This window comes from Nymphalis io, chromosome 9, assembly GCF_905147045.1.
Source record: "Nymphalis io chromosome 9, ilAglIoxx1.1, whole genome shotgun sequence".
Taxonomy (NCBI): Eukaryota; Metazoa; Arthropoda; class Insecta; order Lepidoptera; family Nymphalidae; genus Nymphalis; species Nymphalis io.
In genome coordinates, this window is record NC_065896.1 from 6,287,319 (window position 1) to 6,312,996 (window position 25,678).

The 25,678-nt window shown below is 32.9% G+C and overlaps 1 protein-coding gene across 2 annotated transcripts in view; it reads right to left on the reverse strand.

Annotated features, from left to right (window-relative positions):
* Positions 1 to 16,143, reverse strand: part of LOC126770747 (uncharacterized) — a 28,532-nt gene extending 12,389 nt beyond the window's left edge. For both annotated transcript variants that reach the window (XM_050490282.1, XM_050490281.1), the window contains exons 1-2: positions 15,848 to 16,143; positions 688 to 830 (exon numbers count right to left, since the gene is read on the reverse strand). In XM_050490282.1, the coding sequence (XP_050346239.1) occupies positions 688 to 742 (55 nt within the window). In that variant the 5' untranslated portion in view covers positions 743 to 830; positions 15,848 to 16,143. The remainder of the gene's footprint in view (positions 1 to 687; positions 831 to 15,847) is intronic.
* Positions 16,144 to 25,678: the final 9,535 nt, after the last annotated feature.

Sequence of the window (25,678 nt, forward strand, 5' to 3'; positions counted from 1 at the left end):
AAGCTTAAAACAGTGGCCGGATTCGTTCAATAATTCGTTAGGTCGGTACTGAATTAATTGAGTAATGATTTGGAGAAAAATGCAATTTAAATCAGAATTCCGCCCAATTTGAATTCAATAAGCTTGGAATAATTTAAACAAATAAAAAATCAAATCACATACCACATACAAAAATTAGTCTGTAAGGGATACATTATTTCGTTTTATTTTAGTAATTTTATATTCGGATATATTAAAAATTTTAAAGATAAAATAGGTGCCAAAATTCCTAATAAAATGTATACAAATAACGCTACGAAACTCTTAATTACTAAAATATTTTTAATAAAGACGAACAGACGCTTGTTAATTGAAAACACGAGTTAAAATGTAAAGATATATCTCTAAGATGATGTAGTATATTATTATTAATTACTTCTCTCGTTTCTATTTTATTTTCCAATATGACATGATACGTTATTAGTTAGAAGTCAACTATTGTTTGTTAAAGCTAATACAAACACTAGCCTATAAAACATACTGTGGTAAACGTGGCGAAAAGCTGCCAGAGTCATTTGCATGGAACGGCTTGTTTTATGACAATGCGTGTTGCAACGTTATTGCAAACCCACATACTGCCTGCCTGCTATACTAAAATATCCTTTTCATGTAATTTGAAAAGGTTAATTACAAAAATCTATTCGGTACCGGCGAGTGCTGTGAGAGCTGCCAGCGTAAGGAGGGCGGAGCGGCTGGGTGCCATGTCAGCAGGGCATGCCGCGCGCTGCACGCCGCGTCATCGCCGCCACATGCCGCAGACCCCACACCTGATGAATCCTTGCTACCGCGACCTACAACAAGTATAAAAAAACAAACGTTACCATATTTTAATATTGTAATGTAATTCAATGTCTCGTTGGTCCAATGGCTAGATATAAGACCGCAGAACTCGAGTTCCTGGGTTCAAACCCCAGGTCGAGCAACAAGTTATTTGGTTTTTCTATTGAAAATTGTCAGTAGTAGCCCGGAGTCTGAAGTTGAAAGTGTTAAAGCCGTTAGTGGTGCGCTTGAACTCTCACGGTCGTGTCGAATTGTCGTCCCATCAGATTATGAGGGAGTGAGGGAATACAGGCGTTTGCGCACACACTAACACATCTTTCTTTGGCTAATCTTTCTTTAGATTGGCCGAAATCGGACATAAAGACATCTTTAATATAATTTTCTTACAATTTTAGTAACCAGACTGAAATATTTATTATAATCAGATTGTTTTTATAAAAAAATATTAAATGTATAATAAAGTTACTGTGTATCTTTTTTTTGGATATCCTCATGGATACTTTCCATCGCGGATATGATGGAAGGTTATGTCGAACTCCTACCGGCTAAATCCACCACAGGGTTCCTTCGCGCCGCAAGTGGTGGGGACGTTTTCACATTCATCCGCGACCCCGCTGGCGGTTATTCATTTGTAATGAACTCTGCGCATGCTGCATTTTTTTTATGACTACGTGGGACAAATGACACGCGGTTTAATCTCGAAGACCCTACGATATCTAAGCAATGGACTCCCCGAATTTATTGCCCAAAGATCCTTCTTATTAACCCACCTTTGTTCACATTCAATAATTATTTTCTTTACGTTACATTGGACGTCTGAGAGGCGCATTTTGACTGAAACCAAAAAGTATATTACCATTTTGAAGTAATTATTATATTGATTAACTTTGCTTAATTTGCTCCATGTTACATTTCACATAATTGATAACTCTAATTCACTCACATAATCAGAAGCTTTTACTTAAGTATTACCAATACTGGTGGCAAATATTGTTAACCTCTTTTTGTACAGATAACCTATATGCACTACTGATATGAACTATTGAATTATTGTGAACAATTATACAGAGTAACGAAGTTTTACTCAGTTTAATGTAAGCCAAACCAAATACTCTGCTGAGTTACTCTGTACTGGTTTAAATGCACTTTTAAAGGATGTAAACAAATTTCAATATGCTTAAAATATATAAATGTAATACCGCATACAAGTTGTATTTAAGATATATAAAAGATATATTAAAATTAAAATCAAAATACAAAGTCCTTCAAGTCTCTTCAAACAACATAAACATAAAATAAAAAAAATCATAAAGCGCAAATCTTGTCGGTTTCGAATTAGACTGACGTGTTACTGAAAATTATAGCTTTATTCAAAATAAACATTATATAATATTATATTATATCATATATATAATATTATATTTAAGTATCAAATGTTAAAATAATTATTATTAGTATTAAAATATTAATATTTGTATAAAGATAGATAGACAGACAATCAGATGGACGGAGAAATGACAGCTCTTACTGTTGTTAGTACCCCTAACAGTAATACACACATACATTATATGTATAGATTATTATTTACCTTTTTCCCCGAGCACCCTACATAAATTTACTTTTGATAAATAATACCATTTATGCTTTTGATAATTAATACCAATAAATGAAACGCGACAGGTAAGGTACCTGTCGCGTTTCATTTATTGGTCTATCTGATATATCTGGTATATCTGATGACTATTCTCGGCAAATATTATAGCTATTATATTTCATATCAAAGTAAGACAAAACGGTAACTTAAGGTTAAACCTGATATTTTATTAGCGTCTCGACTTGACATTCAAATGGGTATAGATAAGGTTTATATATATTGTAACAGTCCGCAACTTGTCAAGTGATCTCTCTTCCCATATCTGAATATATCTGTCATTCGATGCTAAAACATTATATCACTTTACAATTTCATTATCTATATCGATTGTGCAAAATTTTGTTAATTAATATTATTGTCAGAAGATTAATTTAAATTAATTAAAGCCTTTCATTAATTTGCGTCTTACTTTTACGTAATGGTATTGCTTCTACAGTTTGGGGTTCTCATTGGATTGAAACCTTGATTCAAAGAGGCTGACGGCAAAGCATCGAGATAAAACATGCATTTGATGGAGAGATTGCAGCTAAATGATTATTCATGCATAGATTTAGTTATGTGATGTATAAAGAGTCCTTGTTTTTTTATATTCAATGGCTATCATTATTTATTTTTAATATACTAATGAAATATATACATTAAATATAATGTCATAGATACAATTTTATAATATATTTCTACTTTTTATTCCATGTGTTATTAATTTTATTAATGGTTTTACCTGATTGATATAACTTTAGTTAATTAAAAACACATTTAATTCGACTTGCTATCGATTTATTTATTTAATTCTACATCTAATTAAATATCTTTTAAGTACATCAAATTTATTTAAACATTACATTTCTGAAAACACTATATTTCTTATACAGCTATAGGGTAGTATTTATTTACATTAATTGAATGAGTAGCTTTCAGTCTAAAGCCCTTTTACTAAAAAACATGGATTCATCATGTTGATAGTCCAGCAATTTGCTTTAATTTACACAAGGTATTCGATTTCGATGTAGAGGTTTCGTTTAGCCGAATACAGAATGGTAAGAATTTAACGCTTTTACGCGTTTCCCCCACATGAGGTGAGGGGGTATGTGGGACTCACCGGCGATGAAAGGCTAGAATACAAACTAAAAAAAACAAGCGGTATCCACTTCGTCTCTATTTCGTATCTTAAGCCCTTTCTAATTTTTAACGTACTCCTCAGATTACATGCCAGGAACACTCGGCATGCTGTCCTACCTCGGGGCTTTTTTTTCCTGGCAACGGTTTACCTGCATCCCTTGCCCAAAAGTCTAAATTTATGGGGGCAGATAGTTAGCCCGTCATCGTCGTCGGCGCCATCTGCGCCCTGCGGCGCATTGAAGATACCAGATCGTTGTTCTTTCTCGATTTGCTACTTCCTTCTGCTTAACCACGATCTCGCAGAAGTCGCATCGCCTTCCTTGATTTTTCGTTGCTGACCATGGATTTTACCATGGCTGGCAAAGATAAGTCTGAGCCTACAGCTGCGTCTAGCATCTGTCATGCTCCCCCCCAAGCGGGGCACACTTGCAAGGTGTACATCGCTGTATGTTCGTTTGCACCACATTCATGATACGTTGCGGACCGCTCTCTACCTGAGATCTTCCAGAGATCTATATTATTTGCACTTGTCGGAAAGACAATGGTGCGCCTCGTTTTTTTGCAACACTGGCCGTAATGCCCCGAACGTAAGGTGACCAACGGTTGACTATTTTTTTTATCATTTTAACTGATTCAATTGTACCGCGTGTCACGTGACGGTCACTTTTTTTTATTACTAGCACGCTTATCTGGACTTAGTCAATCACAAGCCAAGTTAAAAATATTGCTAATGTATGTACGTGTATTTTGAATATGTTTGCGAAGTTAATCTGGAATTTATTGCTCATTATTTTGAAATTAAGATGAAATACATTTCAGGGATTAAACAAATGAGATGAGCTTTAGTTCGTGCTTTTATAGTTGAGCTCCAACAAGCTTTGGATTAATCACATAATTATTAATACATTGATATGTTCAAAATAACTGCCTCTTTTTAAGTTAATACGGTAATAAGTAACGGTTAATAAGTATAATACTATTTGCTAGTTACCAAAACCATTTTTTTTATTTTAGTTTTTTTTTTATATTAGGTAACTTTATAAATACTTTTTTTTTTTAAATACTTTGTGTTATTATTTAAATACACATTATGTACATTAAAATGGCAGATTTGAGGGATTTTCGTCACAAGCTGAATTCCACTTATTATTATTATATTATAATTTAACATCATGAAGTTTTAGTAACAGTCTGTGAATGTCCCACAGTGACAGTGGGCTAAAGCCTCCCCTCCCTTTTATAGGAAAAGGTAGAAATAAGGGTATTAAAGGTTACATGATTATATTTTTAGTCAATCTAAAAAAAAAGGTTATCAATTCGGCCTTTTTTTTACAAATACACTTGAGCTTTGACATTTGTTTTGTTTATTGTATATTTTTGTTGTTATCGAGTTTGAACTGATTTTCATGACTTATATTATTAAAAAGAAATTAGGATTGATTCCATTTAAATTCAAATAGAAAGTTATTATTAGGTATTTTATGTTATTTTTAAGTAAAAGCTATTTTTAAAATATTTGAATACTTCAAATATTATAGTTCTTAATTACTTTTTATTAATTTTTTTACATGGCACTCGTAACCTTCCTCTAAGCTTATGTTATTTTCCTATTAAACTAAAAATTATATTGTGATTTATAAATGCAAGCAATGTGCTATTGGTATTTGGCATAAGAATACATAATACATATTAGACGATATGTTTGGTTAGCTCAATTATATATATATATATGTAATGAATGTGGTTTTCTCTAATTGATTAGTGACCACAATTGTACATTGGTATGAATGCTTGTAAGTGGAGTAGGAATTAGATTTGAGTCCATAAATATTATTAACTCTAGATGATAAATTAGTACATTTGTAATTGCTGAAGTGCTTTGTTTATTCGGTCCGTGGGACATGAACCACACAAACCCGGGTTGGGCTATTAAAAATCATTGTGTTTTTAATTTCAATAAAGTCTCAGTAGCATATTATATAATAATTATTTAAAAATTATTTTTGAAATATTAAATAATTTAAAGTCCTTCGTGAAATTATGACAAATTATTGAAATGCAAACTTAATAATACGAACTTAAGGTACGTGTAAATTTATTTCAACATTGAAAATTGCCACCGGCAAAGTTTTGTTTATTTCATTTATAAGCACACGCCTAATGAAAATAGTGCCTGGAAAACAAAGCATAACAGGTGGTCCATATTTAATGATCGTTACTGAACAGTTGAACTGTCTATGTGAGATGGCTCCCGAGGAATGTAAGGCGTTGGAGTATAGAATAGCAAAGGATTAGTGATAAGGGTCACGTTTACATACCTACATATATTATGATTTAGTGGCTTTCTATTTCGATTGAGATGAAATCGCGAAAATTAATCAATGTTTCAAAATATCCTTTAACATTTAGATTAAGCAAATATTTCCTGTTTTTTTTTTATCATAAGGAAAGAAATAGTAATAGTTATAATAATTTATTTCCGTTCATTTGATACATGATACAGCTTTTTTTATTTAGTCAAAATTTATTTTTCTTGTAACAAACAAAAGAATTGCTATATTTATTGATAATGTACTTTTTTACAAATGTTAACTTTATTAATTATATTGTATTTATATATTGATTGAAGTAAAAATATAAATATTAGCTTAAAGAAACGTGTGATAATGGTTATTAAGTGGTGCATTTTTAAGAATTCTAGACACGTTTTAAGAAATTATATTCATAAAAACAATCATTTTCTCAGGAAGAGCAGAAATGAGTTACAATAAAGTCGTACCTTTTACGAAGTCACATTAAAAGATACTGAGTATAAATCAGGCCCTCGATCGTGATTGCCATTTAACCAGACATCGTTATAGCAACGACAAATAACATTAGAGCGTCGTTAATCAACATTAGCATAATGACGTCTACATTGAAGGTGATTGTGTGATGAGCTGCTTTTGTTTTGCGATAAAAACGAATAAAACACAAGAATAAGAAACATCGCGACGTTATGATGAATAGCCGAGGGTAGAAAGTAACAATAGATGTCACGCTCTCACTACCTCATAACCATTGACTCCAATTTATAGACGACATATTCACAATCCCAAGAGATAAATAAACAGTAGTTATAGAACAAACAGTTTCATAGAGTAACATGGAAAAATAAATCTGCGTAAAAAGTTTCTATTTCAAATACACAGTAAACTTAATAAACCTATCTATTTTTGATTTTACGTAATTTTTTTTTGTTGTAGTTCAATAAAGCTTTTCAATACTAATGACACTCTACTCTTGACCTGAAAAAGTACTCAACGGATTTTGTATAAGTTTTTTGTTTTATGATTTTCTGGAACAATTTTTATTTCGAAGTGAAGCGAACTATTCCAACTATATGTCTGAGCGACCGTGATATTTTTGTCAAAAAGATTTTAAAATAAATGATTGGAATGATACTTTTATATTCTGAGATTTTACTGTAAAATGTGAATTGTGAATTTCGGTATGAGAATTTTAATTCTATTTTGATCAATTGTATCAAAATTTATCGCATATATTTTTCTATACATTACTGTAAAAGTAAATATGTAAGTCATAGAGTAAAATCAATTTGTAACTTACTTAAATGCAAGGCAATAAACAATATGGTGGATTTTTTTATCAAGAAACATATTTTATTAATGTGCATATTGAATAGTTCAATTTCCTTTTTCTCTGTTACTTGATTCTCGTAACAACTAGTGTGTGCGCAAACACAGCTGCACTCTATGTTCAAACTATTACTATTACTATTCCTAACTCTCAAAATCCGTAGGGATGGCAATCCGACACGACCGCAAAGAGTTCAGGTACAGGACCAACGGCTTAACTTGTTTTCCGAGGCACGAGAGTGTCCACTCTTCGAAATTCTAAAATATAGGCTACTACTGAGAACTTTCGACAGAAAAACCATAACTTTTCATAGGCCTGACTTGGAATTTGAACCCAGGACCTCCGGGTCTGCGGTTTTATATCTTGCCACCGGACTAAAAAGGCAGTCAAAACGATGTAAATAAATATACCATAATATTGAAAGCGTGTCTTTATTATTTTTTTCATAATTATGCTTTGAACACATCTCAACCATAAACTGTTGCGTACTGTTTTATTATATTTAAATAAGAAAAATCTAAATGTAAAACAGCGTAGCTAGATCATATTCAATTTGAGTATATTACGATGCTTTGAATTATTTATAATGAGACCTGGAAAAAATAGGTCGCTTGTTCACAATAAAATAAATAAATCGTCATTAATTACATAATCTCTTAAACTTTTTGACTACTTGAAATGATATTATAACAAAAAACAAATATAAACATTATATAAAGGTAAAGTCAGTAAGACATTGCCGAATAATTAATTAAATGGTATCTAATGAAAATATCCCTCACAACAATAAGATTTTATTGTGTGGACAAAATCCCCTTTGGAGCTTTTCTATAATGCTTCTCCACGAGGGATTAGTAACAAATAAAACATATACATTGTACCAACATAGTGTGATCCATAAAATCTCCATCATACTTTATGAGCTTAATGTATAAAAAAGTAACGCTTCGAAACGATGCGTTAAGACTGTTGATTTTCATAATACTTAGGATCTTAGCCAATAGTAACATTCACTATCGGTACCTTAAAAATTTCATAAATGCCGTAAAAGTAGAAAAGTTCTTGTTTTAGTTTATACACTTCGTTTTTACACTTGTTTAGTTTAATCGAAATTTTTGATATAGTTCTTTGATTTATGTTATAGATATATGCAGTTAAACTTGCTTGTTCTATTTTGGTAAAACTGCAAAAGTACAAGCTTTTGTAGGCGATGTTTTATATTTATTAGGTCTTAAATATTGTATGCGCTTTCCACCATTGTTCGCCTCTCAATTTCCTTTCATTAGGTTTTCACAAGAACAAATTGCTCTCTGCCACTTGAGAGCCTATTTACTGTTTTACTTTATATAATGTAAATTGATTCAAAATTAAAATATTCTCAGGTATTATATTAAGTGTGACGAATAATAATAATCCAGCTGATTATAATTAAAAAAGATATAAAACAAACACCAAGCTTAAAAAAACAGTATCATTTTCATTTGTAATATTGTTCATATTCTTTCGAATGCTTTTCCGGGCTTAAAAGTTTTGTTTATTTTAATCATATATATTTAAAGTAATATTGCGAAATCCATAAAAAACACTTCTTTCGCATTAGCGTGCTTTCAAAAACGAACAGAGATATTCAAAAAATATTCAGTGTTGTATCGAGTTTACTATAATTATAGTTGGACTAAATAAATAAATAGATTATTAACAATTATAATTTTAATTTGGAAATTGGAATAGTGATATTCGATTAGTAGATTATATTCATACTAGTTATATAGTAGATATATTATTATTATATTAGTCAATAAGCTCCGACCATGTGCAATGTAAAAATTACATAAGCACACTTAATATTATAGATGTGTAAGAGAAAATAGAGAAGAAAAGAGATTAGCCAAGTGCGCAGTATATATTACAGTACTTAATTGTGTGCGCAAACACAGATGCAGAATATAGATTCTGTCTATTCCCTCACGCTCATAATCTGATAGGCCGGCAGCCGACACGACCGGACAGTGTTCATGCGCAGGACCAACGAATTTACGTCACTAGACCAACGAGGATTCAATTTGTATCCTATTTATATAGGTCGTCTATGTAGTTTTATTTAAAAGGTTTTCTATGCACAAGTATACTGCTTAAATCGGTATCTACTAAAATGTGATAGCCTTACTTATTAGCAATAGTTAGCTAAGCAACGCTGTGGCCTCTTCTTTTAAATGTCAAACCAATAATGACAGAAAGAAATAAATCATTGTTTAACAAAACAGCCGCTAAACAATGTTTAATTAAGGCCGTACTTCCAAATTATATTATTGAATAACGGCTATAACACGCTATGAAGTAAACGCATAAAAAATAACAATGGTTTAAAGTTTTTATGGTTTGATGACTTAACAACCGAGTTTACGTAATAAAATAAAGCCTTTTATAGAAGTTAAAATGCTTCAAGTGAATTAAATAAAAATAAATGTATTAGCATAGAAGTGAATCAGTGCAACTAAATAAAAAGAAACATTTCGCGAAAACTTTCAAGAGATGCTGGTTGTATGCGAAGCTTACAGATGTAGGAATTTAAAAAGTTTCTTCAGGGATACGAGTAAACTGAATATTTAGGCGTGCATGATGAATGAAACAGCAGATCTTGAGCCGGACTCGAGAGCTTGGAATATATTATTTCGTCGAGAATCGTGACCCATTGTGTGGTGTGTTTTGTCAACAGTACGCCCTGTTGCAACACAATCGACGGAGCAAATGCAACTCTACTCAACATTGTTCTGTTTAGATCTGCCTCGCTATACGGAACTAATTTAGAAGATGCTACTGCAATTTAAAAAAAATACAGACATTCGTTTAAAGAAAAAAGGAAAGTGAAGTAATAAATCTAAATACCTCAGAACTTTACGATTTCTGTGTCGTTGTGTCTGATGACTTCTTCATTAATCTAATGCTTAGCGCACTGATAAACATCGTTGTCTCTAGGATTTGCAGTTAAGTTACTTTAGTTGGTTTTGATTTTAAATATTTACTTGGTTACGTCATAAAATTATAGTATGCTCGTTACTAATTTATACAATTTAGTACAAATGTCATATTGCAATGATTTCCATCCTGCAAATGTAATCAAGACCGTATATCTTTCCATCCTATGATTACCGTAGCATACAAATGACAATTGATGTCATAGACCTTACAATTATAACCCAAAATGCGAATAATTATTATCAGCACAGCGTGGCAATCAGCAAAAAGTCGGCGAAATAGGCGATACAAACGAAAAAAAACCAAATACATCTGTGAGTAATACTCTCATAATTAAACGAAAAAGTAACAGAAAGAGAATCTAACAAAAAGGAAAAACAAACTGTGTATTTAAATACACAAAAAGTGAATAACTCAAACCACGTAAATAAAATTTAGAAGTAATAGGCAAAACTATTGCCTTCTAAATTTCATTATGTTATGCCTAAATTTACAATTAAAATAATAATCAAATTATTATATTTGTAATAAATTCGTTACTTCAAATCAAATACAATGAATTTATATTAAATCTGTAATTAATTTTTGTTTAACTAACAAAACTCTCTCTGATAACTCGTATGAGTATAAAATACCAAATTTGCGTACGCCCGAAAAACAGAAAATAGGACTGCGGTCGAATAAATTTCTCATCCTTTATTTAAGTAACATTTTTTTGAAGGATATTTTTCATTAATTTACATTTGTTGTAGACAAATGAAAATGTAGATTCTGTCCTAAGGGCAGATTACAACTGTGGGAAGTTTCAATTTGATAAGTCTAGAAGGGACTTATTAGGACTAAGTATATAAAGATACTTCCTAAATAAACAGGATAGTAGTTAATAATAGCCTGTACATACTAGCCCAAGGCTTTCTCTCCTTTTGAGAAGATAGATTGTACATGAGATGAACGTTAGTATAGGCGGATGACTAATGTCTTATGAAAAAGGTTTCTTTATTATCTGAAGGCAAAAATTAATAAAAAAATATAGATAAAAAAATAGTTGAGTGACAAATTATTAATAAGGAAATTAACACAATATCAAAAACTATTGAATTAAAAGACATGTTTTAGTTGATTGTTTTAAACATCATGATGACGTTCCTAGATCCACTTCTGAAGAGTCGTTTGTTTTCATTAACTGTTTCTAAACTTATTAATTATTCAACGTTTTCGTAGTAAATTAGATCTCAAATACAATAAAATTATCTTATGTTTATATATGTTGTTGGTTAAAATGTTGATGATTTTGTTTTGACAGAAAGACATTTTCATATAAACGAGAAGTTATTTTAATTAATAATTTAATATCCAATTTGTAGTATTCGTGTTTTCATTTTTGATTTCTAATTTGACTGAACAAGATAAAAATGATAAAACACAAGGACTTTGGAGTGTTTTGAAACTCTTTAATACTGGCTTCATGATAAAACAATGGGGAAATTGTGGCTTATTACAAAACGCGCAAACTAACTCGGTAGTTTTTATGCTTTTTTTATAATTATCTCGGAAAGATGCTACGCTCGACTGCATTTTCTCATAAACATTTATGATTTACTTAAAACATGCTTTGCTGCATGCGAGATTATATGATTAACTTTAGTAAAGTTGTTTAGCATCATATTCAATGCTTGTAATGATACTTTTATAATAACACATCTCCAAAGACAGAACTTAATAAAATATATATAGGCAGTCAATGGCGAAAAACTCAAACGCCACCGTGGTCTAATAACTAAAGTTGTTGATCTTGAGGTTGATCCCGCAGCTAGTTAATTAAAATATATTAGCATTTTCCGAGCCATGAAAAGCACATTAAGCCTGCGCCTGATCTATCTGTGGTTGTGGCTTATTGCAATCCCATCGGTAAATGTAAGTATCCCTTTCTCATAAATAGACAAATATTAGGTGTAAAATATTTTTAGTGACATGTACCAAAACTGTACCATTAAAATACCTTTGCTACTAAATTAAATATTTTCCTTATACGAAGTAATACTGTATACAATATCTAACTATAAAACAGCTATAATAAATTTCTTCATATAGTAAAATCGACAGTGCCAAAAATACTTCCACAACAAAAGCTTTACACCATGTTCCGCATCATCATGGTAAGTTTCCGGGCACAAATGTTTGGTCATGTTCGTCGCAGCGATGGGCAGACAGCCAATGATAGAAATATGTTATTCCATAGTAAAAACGTATTTGAAGTTTAATTTATTTTCAAGCTGCCTTTGAAATGCTTTTTAAAATGGTACGGTAAAAATATATACGCAAAAATAAAAGTGTTTTATTTTTATTCGTTTTATCTTCAAAACTGTTTGTTTACTCAGATTAAGTATTGCTTGAGCTAAACACATTTTTTTGTTAATATCAGATTTGAAAATGAATATATCATGTTGCAATATTTTTCATGTAAAAACGTATTTATAATGAATACAAAATATTAGAGATATTTATATCGTATCCATTTTAATCTTTTTTGAAAGAAGACAGACGTAACCGTAAAATTAAGCCTAATCTAATGGTCACTTTTGACATATTTATAAATAATTCATATTATAAAGATACTTCGCTGTGTCTAATATTAATAAAATCGACTCACTCACCCTTCATCGCGAAAAGCAATATATAGTACTTATACTTTAACAGTAGAATAACTGATAAATGGTTTGTACCGAACCCGAGAAGTTTGCACAAAGTCCCATCCCAAGTTAATATATATTACAAAGTCTTCGTAAGTAGTCTTACACATACGTATGATAAGCATAATGAATACTAGGTTGCCATAGTTAACGAACGGTTAACGTACATCAGTAACCGATAGTTTTTGAGATATGCTTATGAGTAACGAAACGTTAAAGTCGTCCTATGAATAATAAACATGCGATTTTCAAAACTTACGATTCGTTTTTGTTATACGCCTCGTAGACAATTCTACCATTCGTAAGGAAAACGAATTACTTATTGAATAACCGTAATGACGAAGATAATAGCGAGGAGTATACATCTATATCAAAAAAAATGAATGCTTATATGTTCATGAAAGTGTGTAATTGTAATGAAACTATAGTGAGATGTGCCGCCTACGCCCAAGAAATTTCCAAGTCGTTCAATATTAGCGATTTATGTAGCTTTATTTTACTCGTCCAAAGCCAGGAAACCCTTAGTGGCTTTGTACGGGTAAAATAAAGCTATAAATAAAAATATACGATTTTAAATTAAAATTATCATTTTAAACTTGAATTGAGGTTAAGATTGAATAGTTTTTATATATATATATATATATATATATATATATATATATATATATATAAATGCAGTGAAGTTATATTATACTATTGAAAACTTTATCGTACTATCAAAGCCCTAGAGAAAATAATCGACTACATAATAGACTTGAAGATCCATTTGATAGAGATAAGACCATGACGTGAGAGGAAATCTTGATTGTCGTATATGCTCTTCATATTACAAAATGATTATTTATGAACATTAATTCAGTAATTTAATATGCAAATGTTATTTATATTTCATGTTCCTAAAACTACTTTACAAAGCTCGAAAACAACTCTGGTTCTTGAACTCTGAAAGAAATAAGATTGTTATATTTTTTTTTATGTGTAACAATATGTTAAACAAATTTCATCTGGTTTTCGCACCTCAACAGGTTAAAAAATGTTGAATTCCAAATTAAAGTACGACCACTGAAAATTATGTTGTCTTTAAAATAAAAGGCAGTTATTGGTGATATATTTAGTTTAGTGATATATAAGTATTATAATGGCAGGACTATTACATATAGCTAGGCATGGTAGCATAGGTAACAAATTAATAAAAAAAAATATGGTCAATAATAATTATTTACATTTTTTAAATAATCTACTGTATATAATTGTATCAAAATGTTAATATTTTATTAAATGTGAAAAAAAAGTATTTATAAAAATATTTCAGTATTTAAAGTTCTCTCATTTCACATGAAAATCCTCTTCCGAACAAAACTATGAACACCACATGCCTTAGGCGATTTCATGTTTTTATCATACTGAAATGATAAAAAGCGTTGAAAATCAAAATAATATGCAAAAAATGAGCACAACGTTCATTTTGTTGGAATGTAGATGATGATGATGGTGCGTCACTTAACGAGGCCGCACAATTTAATCAAATGAAAAACGAAAAATATGAGAGAAAATTGTTGGAATGTATAAGTCCTTTAAAAATGGCTGCACATTTAGATTATTAATTGCGTTAATTTATTTCGCGAACTAATGATGTTAGGGTTTCAAGAACAAAATGAGGACGATGTTCGCTCTTATATTTTATCTTTGGCTAAGATTATGAATCGCTAATGACATCTATTGTACAATTCCGTTATGTATGTAGAATAAATCATTTGGTTCGATGCATGTTTTTTGTATTTTTATTATACGTTCGAGTAGAGTAACAATCAGTTGTTCTAGTTACTTTATTTTTTGTTTTTTCTGTAATCAAAGTTAAGTTGAATACGCGCAAATACAGCAAGTTTTCAGTGAATTCCAAATGTATCTTTAAATAAAATAATAACATAGAGATATTATACAATTTTTAAATATATATATAATAAGAAAAAACGAGACAAGTGTTTGACATGTCAATTATATTTTATTACTTTAGAATATAGAAATATCCTTATATACTCTTTAAGAATCCGAGAATAAAGATCGCTTACAACCGAAGTAAGAGAAATGAAAATTGCATGACTTGTAATATTTGAACTTATGTATATGCTTCAGAGAAATAAATCATTATGTTATCTTTTTTGTATTCTTAAACATACATTATTCAAGCTTCGTGAATCTTAATACTTACACCTTGCAACATATTTATAGATCAAAGACGTTATACTACAAACTATGAGTATTAAGTGTTTGTAGTGAAATAATTACAATAGAAATATTTTATTATAAGCGTCTATCATAATGAAATCTATTTTATACATGCCAGCTTATAATTTCATATACTAGTATAATTCCGTCCTATTACATTACTCTATTTTATAAATGTATTCAAATTATTGTCATTTAATATTTAAATTACGTTTATTTTGTTTTCGTTTAATATGTAATATTTAATATTTTGTTTGTATTTAATATTCAATTTTAATGTATTTAATATTCAATTATAACACGTCTTGTTAAGCATTTACTAACAAAGAGGTTTCTTACTTTTAAGTTTGTGTTTTACCTTTCTATTGTAGAACCATAATTTTAATTAATTGCGTAACTACTATAATAATTCAGTGTTCATATAAGTTATACCCTGTGAAATATTTAATTTATAACGGAGAACTGATTTGGCTTAAGTTTAAGATATTTAAAAGCTTTTATTTTAAATAACTTATATTTTCTATAGTACTGTATATTTCCAAATTATTATATAAATAAAATAAAATGATAAAAGTAATGAGTATTCATCCATTCGCTTTACATTTAAAGTCCTGTAAATAAAGTAGAGCTAGCTAAACCGGACAGGACGCTCCTTTAAAGTGTTCGTGAATTTTAATGAACACACATTTCTGTAGAAATAAAATGAATTAACTTGAATACTTACAGAATTAAATCGGACGTAATATTTTCAAATCCTTTAAATGTACGGTACCATTTTCAAATTGAACCAACCAGCAACATGCACTCATAAACTCTTAATTATAGTAAAATGGAACTCGAAACAAATGTGTCACTGCACGGTAATTTCTAAACAAACCCAGTATTAAACTTTCATGCAAGAGCCGGGCGTATAGACTGGGCCGGAGCGAGCTGAGCGCGCAGGCGACGGGCGTCGGCGCCGCTGTGCGCCACCTGTCGCGTTTGGTGCGGCGGGCAGCTGGCGGCTTGCGGAGGCGCGGCCGAGAGCAGCTCTTTGGCGACGGCTCGCGAGCGACTGAGGCTGAGCGGAGGCTGGAGCGCTGCCGGCCCGGGCACGTGGGCTGCCGGGCGCCGGCCGCCGCCCAGGTGCACCTGCACCCGCGCGCCCCCACACCGCTCGCTCGCGCCGCCGCCGCCTCCGCTCCCGACGCACCCCGTTTGTACCCTCTTGCACTCTGTCTGCACGTTTCGTTAATACTCTAATTAAAATTGCGCCCAATAAAAGCGTCATGACGCGCATTGTACCTCTCGGCTCTGTCAACCAATGATTAATTGTAATTAATTATGTTGTTAAACGTATATAATTTTCCTTTAACATGTCGTGTGATATTTTCAATTTTTTCAATAAATCTAGATGGAGACATTGTTATTTTAAATTAGTTCCAGTTAATTAAATACGAAAATAAATCATTCGGAATACAAAAATATGTTTGTCAATTGAAGTTAAAGAAATAACCCAAGATAGATACAATTTGTCATGTAAATTAAAATTCTATGTTTTAAGAGCCTAAAAAAGTAAGCCCGGGCTACGGATTATATAGTCAAGGACATATTTTCTGTCTAATTATATTTTTATTTTGGTGGCAGCACTGTGTCTTTTAAATAGAGTAGAGTAAGTAGTAGAGTTTGAGGGTGAAATATTGGATAAAGTTTAGTGGCGAAGTATAAATATATTTATTACTTCGCCACTTCTTTAATCTAGATTATTTTAGTTTAAAATCAAAAACATTTTGTATTTTTTTAAAACTTACTAACTCTTATTAGTCAGAGACATAGTAAATCCAGCCTTTAAATATTTTAAAGGTACGAGACTTGATTCCTAAAGGGGTAGTAAATAAAAGTTATTAATAAATAATATGAAACTGTCTGTTGCAATTCATTCCTAAAACACCGTTTCAAACTAAGTTATTAAAAATATTTTATATACAACGCGTTCATTATATAACATAACATAAAAAAAATTAGAAGTGTATTCAAATAATAACAAGCAGATATTTTACAGCTGCTTAATGTACTGAAATGTAATGTTGAATAGTTAGTATAGGCTTCATCAAACATGACATGTGGTGTGGCTGCTCGCTGGATAGTTCATCATAGTGAATGCGTTTGAATCATATAGAGCCACAAAAGATCTCGTGAAAAATACTGTCTGAGTTCCTGTTTTGACAACGATAATTTAGCCGCCGTTGGAATCATGCCCAACGCTGTCGGCTATTCAACGATTGATAATATAAATAAGGTCGTGCTTAGATGGATGACACGACAATAATGAGATTATGTACTAGAGTTGAATACATTCAATTTGTATGGTAAAAATTGTGGTATGATATATTAAAATTTGAAGATATGATATTGGTTTTTGTTTGAAATTAACAGACGCGACACCGTTTGACCGATTATGAAAAAAATTGGCACACACATGTATTTAATTATTGAGTAGATTTTTGTACTAGCCACTTTGTAGTTATTCAACATTAGACGGCAATGTTTCCCATAATCTATAATTATACTATTCAACCGAACACCATTACGATTGGTATATTATACACGCAAGACATCTGCCAAAGAAAACTGATTCCTTCAACTGAATTAAATTAATCTTCACTTATATCGAACATAATAATCAATGTTATCCTCCTCATAATCTTTATCCATGTAATAAATTATTAATTCATCATCACACAAACCTAAGCGCGTTCTTGTAAGATGTGAAATATTGAATGGTTGTTTATATTTCCAAATCAGAGGCAGAGAATATATTACCGTATCAAAAGACAACAGTATGAAAATCAAAAGCAGTTCTGTTCCTTTTTATTTATACAATACATACGTCAGCGATCTTGATTGAACCTTGTTATTACTATTTAATGTTAGCTTATAAAATTGTTTTAATATATTCATGTATTTATTAATTATTACAAAATCATATATTTATGTTTATAACGCTTTTAAAGTAAAACTATACTTATACATATATTTTGACTAAAATAGCTTAAAGAATAAAATTATTTTAATTTTAGAAAATAAAGATAATGTATTTAACTTACAATTTGATTACAAGTTTTATTATCTCTTTAACTAGATAGACATAAAAACTAAAGTTGTTTTAACTTTTATGTTTACTTTACTATACTTAAATATTTGCTGTTGTCAAAGACGGAGAGAAAATGGTTGGTGTGGCTATTTTGATGTTGGAATAATTATACATATACAAAAACTTAGCTTTAAAGACGAGTAGTATGTATCTCAATGATTTTACGGAATATCCATTGTACGTATGAACACTTTATCATTCTAGGCGACATTTTGCTGGTTTAACTTTTACAATATTAATAAAAAATGGCTCGTGCTTCGGAAGGTACTTAAAGCTGTTGGACTGAAGTCTAGCCAGTCGTGTCAGATTACCGTCGTTTTGGATTATGAGAGTGAGGGAATAGAAAGTGGACGTGTATTTATCCACACATTTTTGCACTATAACTGGTTAGATTCAATTAAAAATGGCACGTAGGTGCAATCAAAGATCATAGATTCATAAATATAATACCGTATATCATATTACTTTAAATAAATAAATGTATATAACGCGTATTTGTATAGCTAAAATTGTAATAAATAGAATTTTTTTCTAAAGTAAAATATTTCACATATACCGCGTTAAATAAATTTGTTCAACTAAAAATAGTGTTTTCTGAAAGTGAAGACATTTTTTATGATTTCGTGGTTTTAGTAGGACAACTTTATTGAACGAAACGAAACGAATGGAACGAGAGAGATCGACAGGATTGTTTGAATCTCCTTATCTACAAACTTCTTTATTGAGTAAGAAGTTGCAAATCTATCTATTCCACAAATAAATGTAGATTTCGGATAGTTTTTGTTATTGCAACTTGACTGTGTACGTATCAGTATCAGAGTGGTTGTGTCAAATCAATAAGCAATGGAAATTTTAAGCAAGTGTAGTTACAAATTTAAATAGTAGTATTATGTACGAAATAATAAATATGTTAAATATCTAAGGAATACATTTCAAGGCTTTTTTTAGACCTGGCTGGGATTAATTCTATCTCCAAACATCCATAACGTATATTTTTCTGTTTCTTGATATGTTCGTTTAAAGGGTGCGTGAGCAAGCGTTATTACAAGACCAATAATGATATAGCATCTTAAATTCTATAATTGGCAGAGCATTGACGGTGTAAATAATGGGTCTTCTTGCACTCAGCGTCTATGCTGATGCGTGGTTGCCCATTTCTAAGAGCGTCTTTCTAAAATATATATAAATATTATTAAAGCTTACTAATTATGTATTTGCACTTATTATCAGTAATTGAAATCAATTTTGATACTATATTTTTATCTAAATAATTAATTGATATAATAATAATATCTTGGGACATTATTCACACACGGCCATCGAATCCCAAATTAAGCAGAGTCTGTGCTATGGAAACCAGACAACTGATATATTACATATACTACTTTTGTTTGTAAATATATACTTTTATAGATAATTACACCCAGACTCGGCACAAACAGACATGTTCATGCAATGTCTGTCCTGGGTGGGAATCGAACCCACAACCTTCGACGTGAAAGGCAAGTATCTACCAACCCACGCCAACCGGCTCGTCAATATTATCGTATTTGAAAAAAAGAAAGTCGTACGGTACGTATATAGTATTTTTCTCTCATATATTGTGAACCTGATAATTTAATTGCAGCGTTTTATATCATTTAATAATATATAAGTTCTGTATTCATGTAACATGCATTCAGGCGCCAGTGAGCGTAATATCTAGCGCACTGCCTTATTTAACGACTAAAGGGAGAGAGCTTTTCTCGCCAGTAACGATAAAATATTCAGGGCGTTAATTAGACCCCTAATACTCATTGAGGGGCCGAATAACTAGTTGATTTCTTATTTGAAACTTAGACTAGGGTGCTTAGGCAAGCTATTGTTTAAATACGCCGTCTAAGTTTCAAGTTAAAAGTAAAATATCTAGTAACAAAATCACGGGAAGTTACGTGCATATATATACGCTTGTCGTTTTAGTTCCTCTTATATTAAATCCTCTATAATAATGTATTAGTTTACCAATAATAAATTTAAAAGCAACCAAAAAAATATTAATTTTTTTATGTAAATTATATTATTATAATCATAAATTAAAGAGTACTGTATTCATAAAAATATTAAATATCAGTGAAAAATGTTAAATGTAAAATTCATCGAAATGTAAAATATTGTTTTTTTCAGCTTATCTTAGAACTTCCATTAAAATCGATGTTACGCAACGTAACTTTTACATCGTCGATTATCAAATGAAAACCTTGAATATTATTTATTATCTCTCGGAGATACGAGTTGATACAGACGAGAAATAACGACAATACAAATGGAATGTTTCTCGATACAATAAGCCCTTACAATTTCTGACCTGATTCGCTGTTACATCTTTTTATTCATTATATTCCATTAATGAGAGAGAGGGTTGTATATATATATAAATCTCTCATTAATGTAATATATATATATATATGTACATATATTAATATATATATATTAATGAGAGATTTATGTTTATCTTTGGTGAAATTTTGAATTTATTCATGTATTTCGGAACAAAAAAAATATATAGATTCAATGACTGAAATTAATTTCTATGAAAATAAAAACTATACAAATGTTTTTATTCAAAAATTTTTTTAACAGAAATATTTTTTTTACATTTAACAAAATTGTTACCATTAAATTTTAATAAAACATTGATGTATTGTATATTTTTTGTGTAGTTTTATTCTTTGTGTATTTCACTTATTTTGTTAGGCTGGAATTTAATTAAATAGAACAATCAATTAATGTACCGACATGTGAACAACAATATTAATTAAAATTTAGGAGTTAAAGTAGTAGTAGACTATTTAGTTCAAACTGCTTTAATGAGGATTGCCAGAATGATGGAGCGGCGCGGCTCGTTCAGAGTTCGCTAATTATCTTCCACGAGACGCTCTGTTACCGTCGGCATTTCTTATTACTATGGTTTAAAATCATACTTTGTTCTTAAACACCGTAAAAATTTAAATTAAAAATCTAATAAATAAGGTATTTGAATTTAAAATAAATAGAATCAATATGATAACACTTGCGTTATGAGAACACTTAAATGCATAATAAGTACAATAATTATTATTTTAATAACTATAAATAGTGCCTGACAAGCATTAAAAAAGTTATAAAATTATATATATATATATATATTAAGCATATGGGTTTCTTTGTTAGTCTAAGACGAATCGCGTAAAGCCTCGTAGATTAAAGAAATAACAAACAAAAATGTAGCCTATACACTTAAAACAAAATTAAAAAATTAAGGTACATTATGTAACAATTTTCTTATATGACTTTTGTACAACGACTGCGCTTTTGAACCACAGCTAGTTGAAAATTGCCTCGAGGACCAGACAGTCAAAGTTCCAATCCCGACAATAAAGTTACACCCGGCTGGGATCTGTGCCAAGTCGTTCAACGGCTGGTAATATAATTGTGGTCAAACTTGACTGATTTTACGAATGGTGAATAACATCCTTACTAATTAACTTTAACTGTTTCTATACCGCACGTATTATAGATTACAATAAAAAAAGGTAAAGCAACAACCTGTAAATGTATGCAATGTTCTCTCCTTGTGGGGTGAAATTAATTATTATTCATTTCCTTTTTCCACCACGCTGCTCCATTTCTGATTGGTGACACATGTAACGGATTGTGATCTGATACACGAGATGAATTATGCACATGAAATTTCAGTTGTGCTTGCCCGTGTTTAAGCCGCTAATCTTTGGTTAAGATTGACGTATTCTAAGCACTATAGTCTATACCGTTACAGCTTTTGATGGTGACCAAATCTATTATATTATATTATATTATATTATATTATATTATATTATATTATATTATATTATATTATATTATATTATATTATATTATATTATATTATATTATATTATATTATATTATATTATATTATATATAATGTTCAGAGTATTTATTTACTTTACATTTACTTTAATTAGATAAATGTTTTTAAAATATATACATTTTTTTTATATCTTATGTTTAATGTATATTAAAATAAAATCTATCCGATCTTAAATAAAATAATAAATACGCACCAGCGTCATTTTTGCAAAAGAATTAATATAGAACAATATATTCAAAGTATTCTAGTCTTTTTTTTTACGCTTCAAATACGCATTACGCGTTTTCCCCACGGGAACAGTGGGGGGGTATGTGGGGCTCGCCGATGTCCGAGCCGCCGAGTGCACCCCGAACAACGGAATACCCACTAAAAAACCAGCGGTACCCTTTCCGTCATAACGAGGAGCGCCACGGGATCGCTTGCGCATGCTACCGCGACGCTCTGACGGGTCACCTGCGTATGCAGGCCTCCATTCTCTATGGGTATTAGCAGGGTACTGAGAACCCCCTAGTCCGAGCGACGCCTATTGCGGCAGAGGGAGAAGGTGCGCATAGCGCCTCATTCTTCTCCCCAGTTTTCTTCGGCGGAGCAGGTTTGCAGCGGCGTCCTCTTCCCGCTTTCTTTCCGTGGCCTCCTTCTGCGACATTACATTTTCACAGAAGGAGACCATTTCCGACTAACACTCATCGCTTCCGAGCATCGCGTTGATGATGCTCGGCAAGGAGAGGTCTCCGCCGATAACTGCCGCCAGAGAAAGCCTCTGGGGCCCCCACGCGGCACACTCCGTCAGGGTGTGTTGCGCCGTGTCGGTTGGCGCACCACACTGGCAGGAAGGTGATATTACCCGCCGTGCTATCTTGTGCAGGTACTTACCGAAGCAGCCGTGTCCGGTAAGTACCTGCGTTAACCTAAACGAGAGCGTGCCTCGTTTTCTTTTGACCCAGCGACTTAAGTGGGGACGTACCGCCTCCACTGTCGCCAGGCCCGCTGTGGTTGACCTCAGATCTTCCTCCCATCGGGCTATCAGGGCTTGCTGGGCTAGAGCCCTGATCCGCCCGACATTGCAAGTGGTATTCACCTTAATAGGTAATGCATTTAGTTTTAAGTTGTATTAAATTTGTATACCTTTGTACGTGTTGGTGTATTTACCACTGGTGAATCTTAAATAAATAAATAAATAAATAAATAGACATCCGCCGACCCTGGACGGTCGCCGCGGTCTCTCGCCTCGACCCGGAAGCGGTACACCTCTGCGAGCACCTCCGCCTGGAGTTCCCAGGGCGGATCGCCCGCGAGGAGCGTCACCGCTGTCCAAGACACCGTACGATACCCTCTTATCGCTCTTACCGCTATGACCCTCTGCGGCGTCCGCAGGAGAGCCCGGTTGTGAGCAGTGAGCCCATCGACCCATATCGGGGCACCATACAGTGCCATCGACCTCACTACGCCAGCATAGAGGTGCCGACATAGCGATCCCGGTCCTCCCACGTTGGGTAGGAGGTGACCCAAGGCGGCAGCTTTGTTGATGAGCTTCGAATTGCACGAAGTGCTGTCTGAAGCTCCATCGCCCGTCCAGGATCAAGCCCAGATACTTCATCTGGGCCTGCACCTTGATTACCGTCCCGTGGACGGTGATACTCGCCCCCCCGGAGGGGGGCCTCTCCGTGGACCGTGGAAGAGGAGAGCCTCCATTTTGGATATGGAGACTCTCAGGCCCAGCATTTCCATTCGGTCCACGGTCAAAGTTGTTCCAACTTCGGCCAGGCGGGCCGCCTCCCCAAAGTCCCGCCCCGTCGCGGTAATGAGGGTATCGTCCGCGTAACAGAACACCTCCATACCGGGAAGGACGGGTGCCTTCAGAAGCCAATCAAAACCGACGTTCCACAGAATTGGGTCGAGGACCAACCCCTGTGGAACGCCGCAGCCTACCCGACGCCGGACCAACTGCCCGTCGCCTCCTGCCCATACGACCTCCCTGTCCTGGAGGTACGCCTCCAACAGTCTCCTCAGATAGATCGGCACCCCTTGGTATCGGAGTGCCTCCCTGATCGTCTCGAATGGGAGATTGTTAAAGGCGTTTGCAACGTCTAACGACACCGCCAGGACCACTTGCCCCTGGGCCACTGTTTCCGTGGTCTTCAGGGCGTTCAAGGCGTCGATCGTTGAACGGCCCGCCCTGAACCCGAACTGAGCCTTCGAGAGACCCGGACCGGCCTCGTCGAGGTGTTGAACGAGACGAGCTGCGAGAATCTTCTCAAACAATTTGCCCGTCTCGTTCAGCAGCACTATCGGCCTATATGCCGAAGAGGAGCTTGGTGCCCGCCCCTCCTTTGGCAAAAGCACCAACTTCCCTTGCTTCTAAGGCTTCGGAAACTGCCCGCTGCGCAGACATTCGTTGAACAGCTCCCAAAGCCTTGAACCTAGGTATTCCAGGGCATCGCACAGAAAAAGTATTCTAGTCTATAAAATGATAAGATATATTTGATATGAATTATTGTTAATCACTTTTACATTTATAACATTAGTCTTAAGAGGAATTAAAGTTTGTGCCAATAATTGATGTTATATAGAGTAAAAAAGGGGTATCTTTTTAGTGTTACACTGCTGATCTAAGGTCTCCGTTTGGAGCTTATTTCACCACGCTGCTCAATTATTGGTTTAGTATATATCCAGAATATGTGGCAGAATTTTACCCGATACCTGCAGTTACCCTCACGATGTTTCCTTCATAGCTGAGCATGAAATAAATTTTAACTGGTGGTTGAGCTTTGTGCAAGCTCGTCTGGGTAGGTACCACCCACTTATCAGATATTATACCGCAAAACAGCAATACTTGGTATTGTTGTATTCCGGTTTGAAGGGTGAGTGAGTCAGTGTAATTACGGACAAGTTTGTTGACAAGGGACATATCATCTTAGTTCCCAAGGTTGGTGGCGCATTGGCGATGTAAGCGATGGTTAACATTTCTTACAATGCCAATGTCTATGGGCGTTGGTGACCAATTACCATCAGGTGGCCTATATGCTCGTCCTTCCGATTATATAAAAAAAAATTATAATCAATAAAATCTCAGTATTACTTCTATTGGCGTAAATCCGCATTTTTCGGGTAAAATTCAAGTGCTCTAACCACTGTACTACCTCGGCTTAGTTAAAAACAGTGCTTTTTATATTTTCCTACCCTTAATATCCCAACGATTGGTGACAGAACATATAGTAAAAGTTTAGTCGCTTAGTAATAATGCAGCGATGTATCAAACCCAGTTCTAAATGAATTTTCTGTAAGCAATTAACAAAAAATATTTTTTTTATTCAATAAAATAGGATTTACTCGTATTTTAGAATTCGACCAGTAAAAAAATATTTAATTAACTTCTTTGATATTCGCAAATCGTTTAAGTTTTCTTTTGTTTATAATAGGTCGACAAACTGAGAATGGTCCACCAGACGGTAAATAGTTATCACCACTAATAGACATTGCCACTGGTTGACATATTACTATACATTACATTGCCAATGCGCCACCAACCTTAGGAA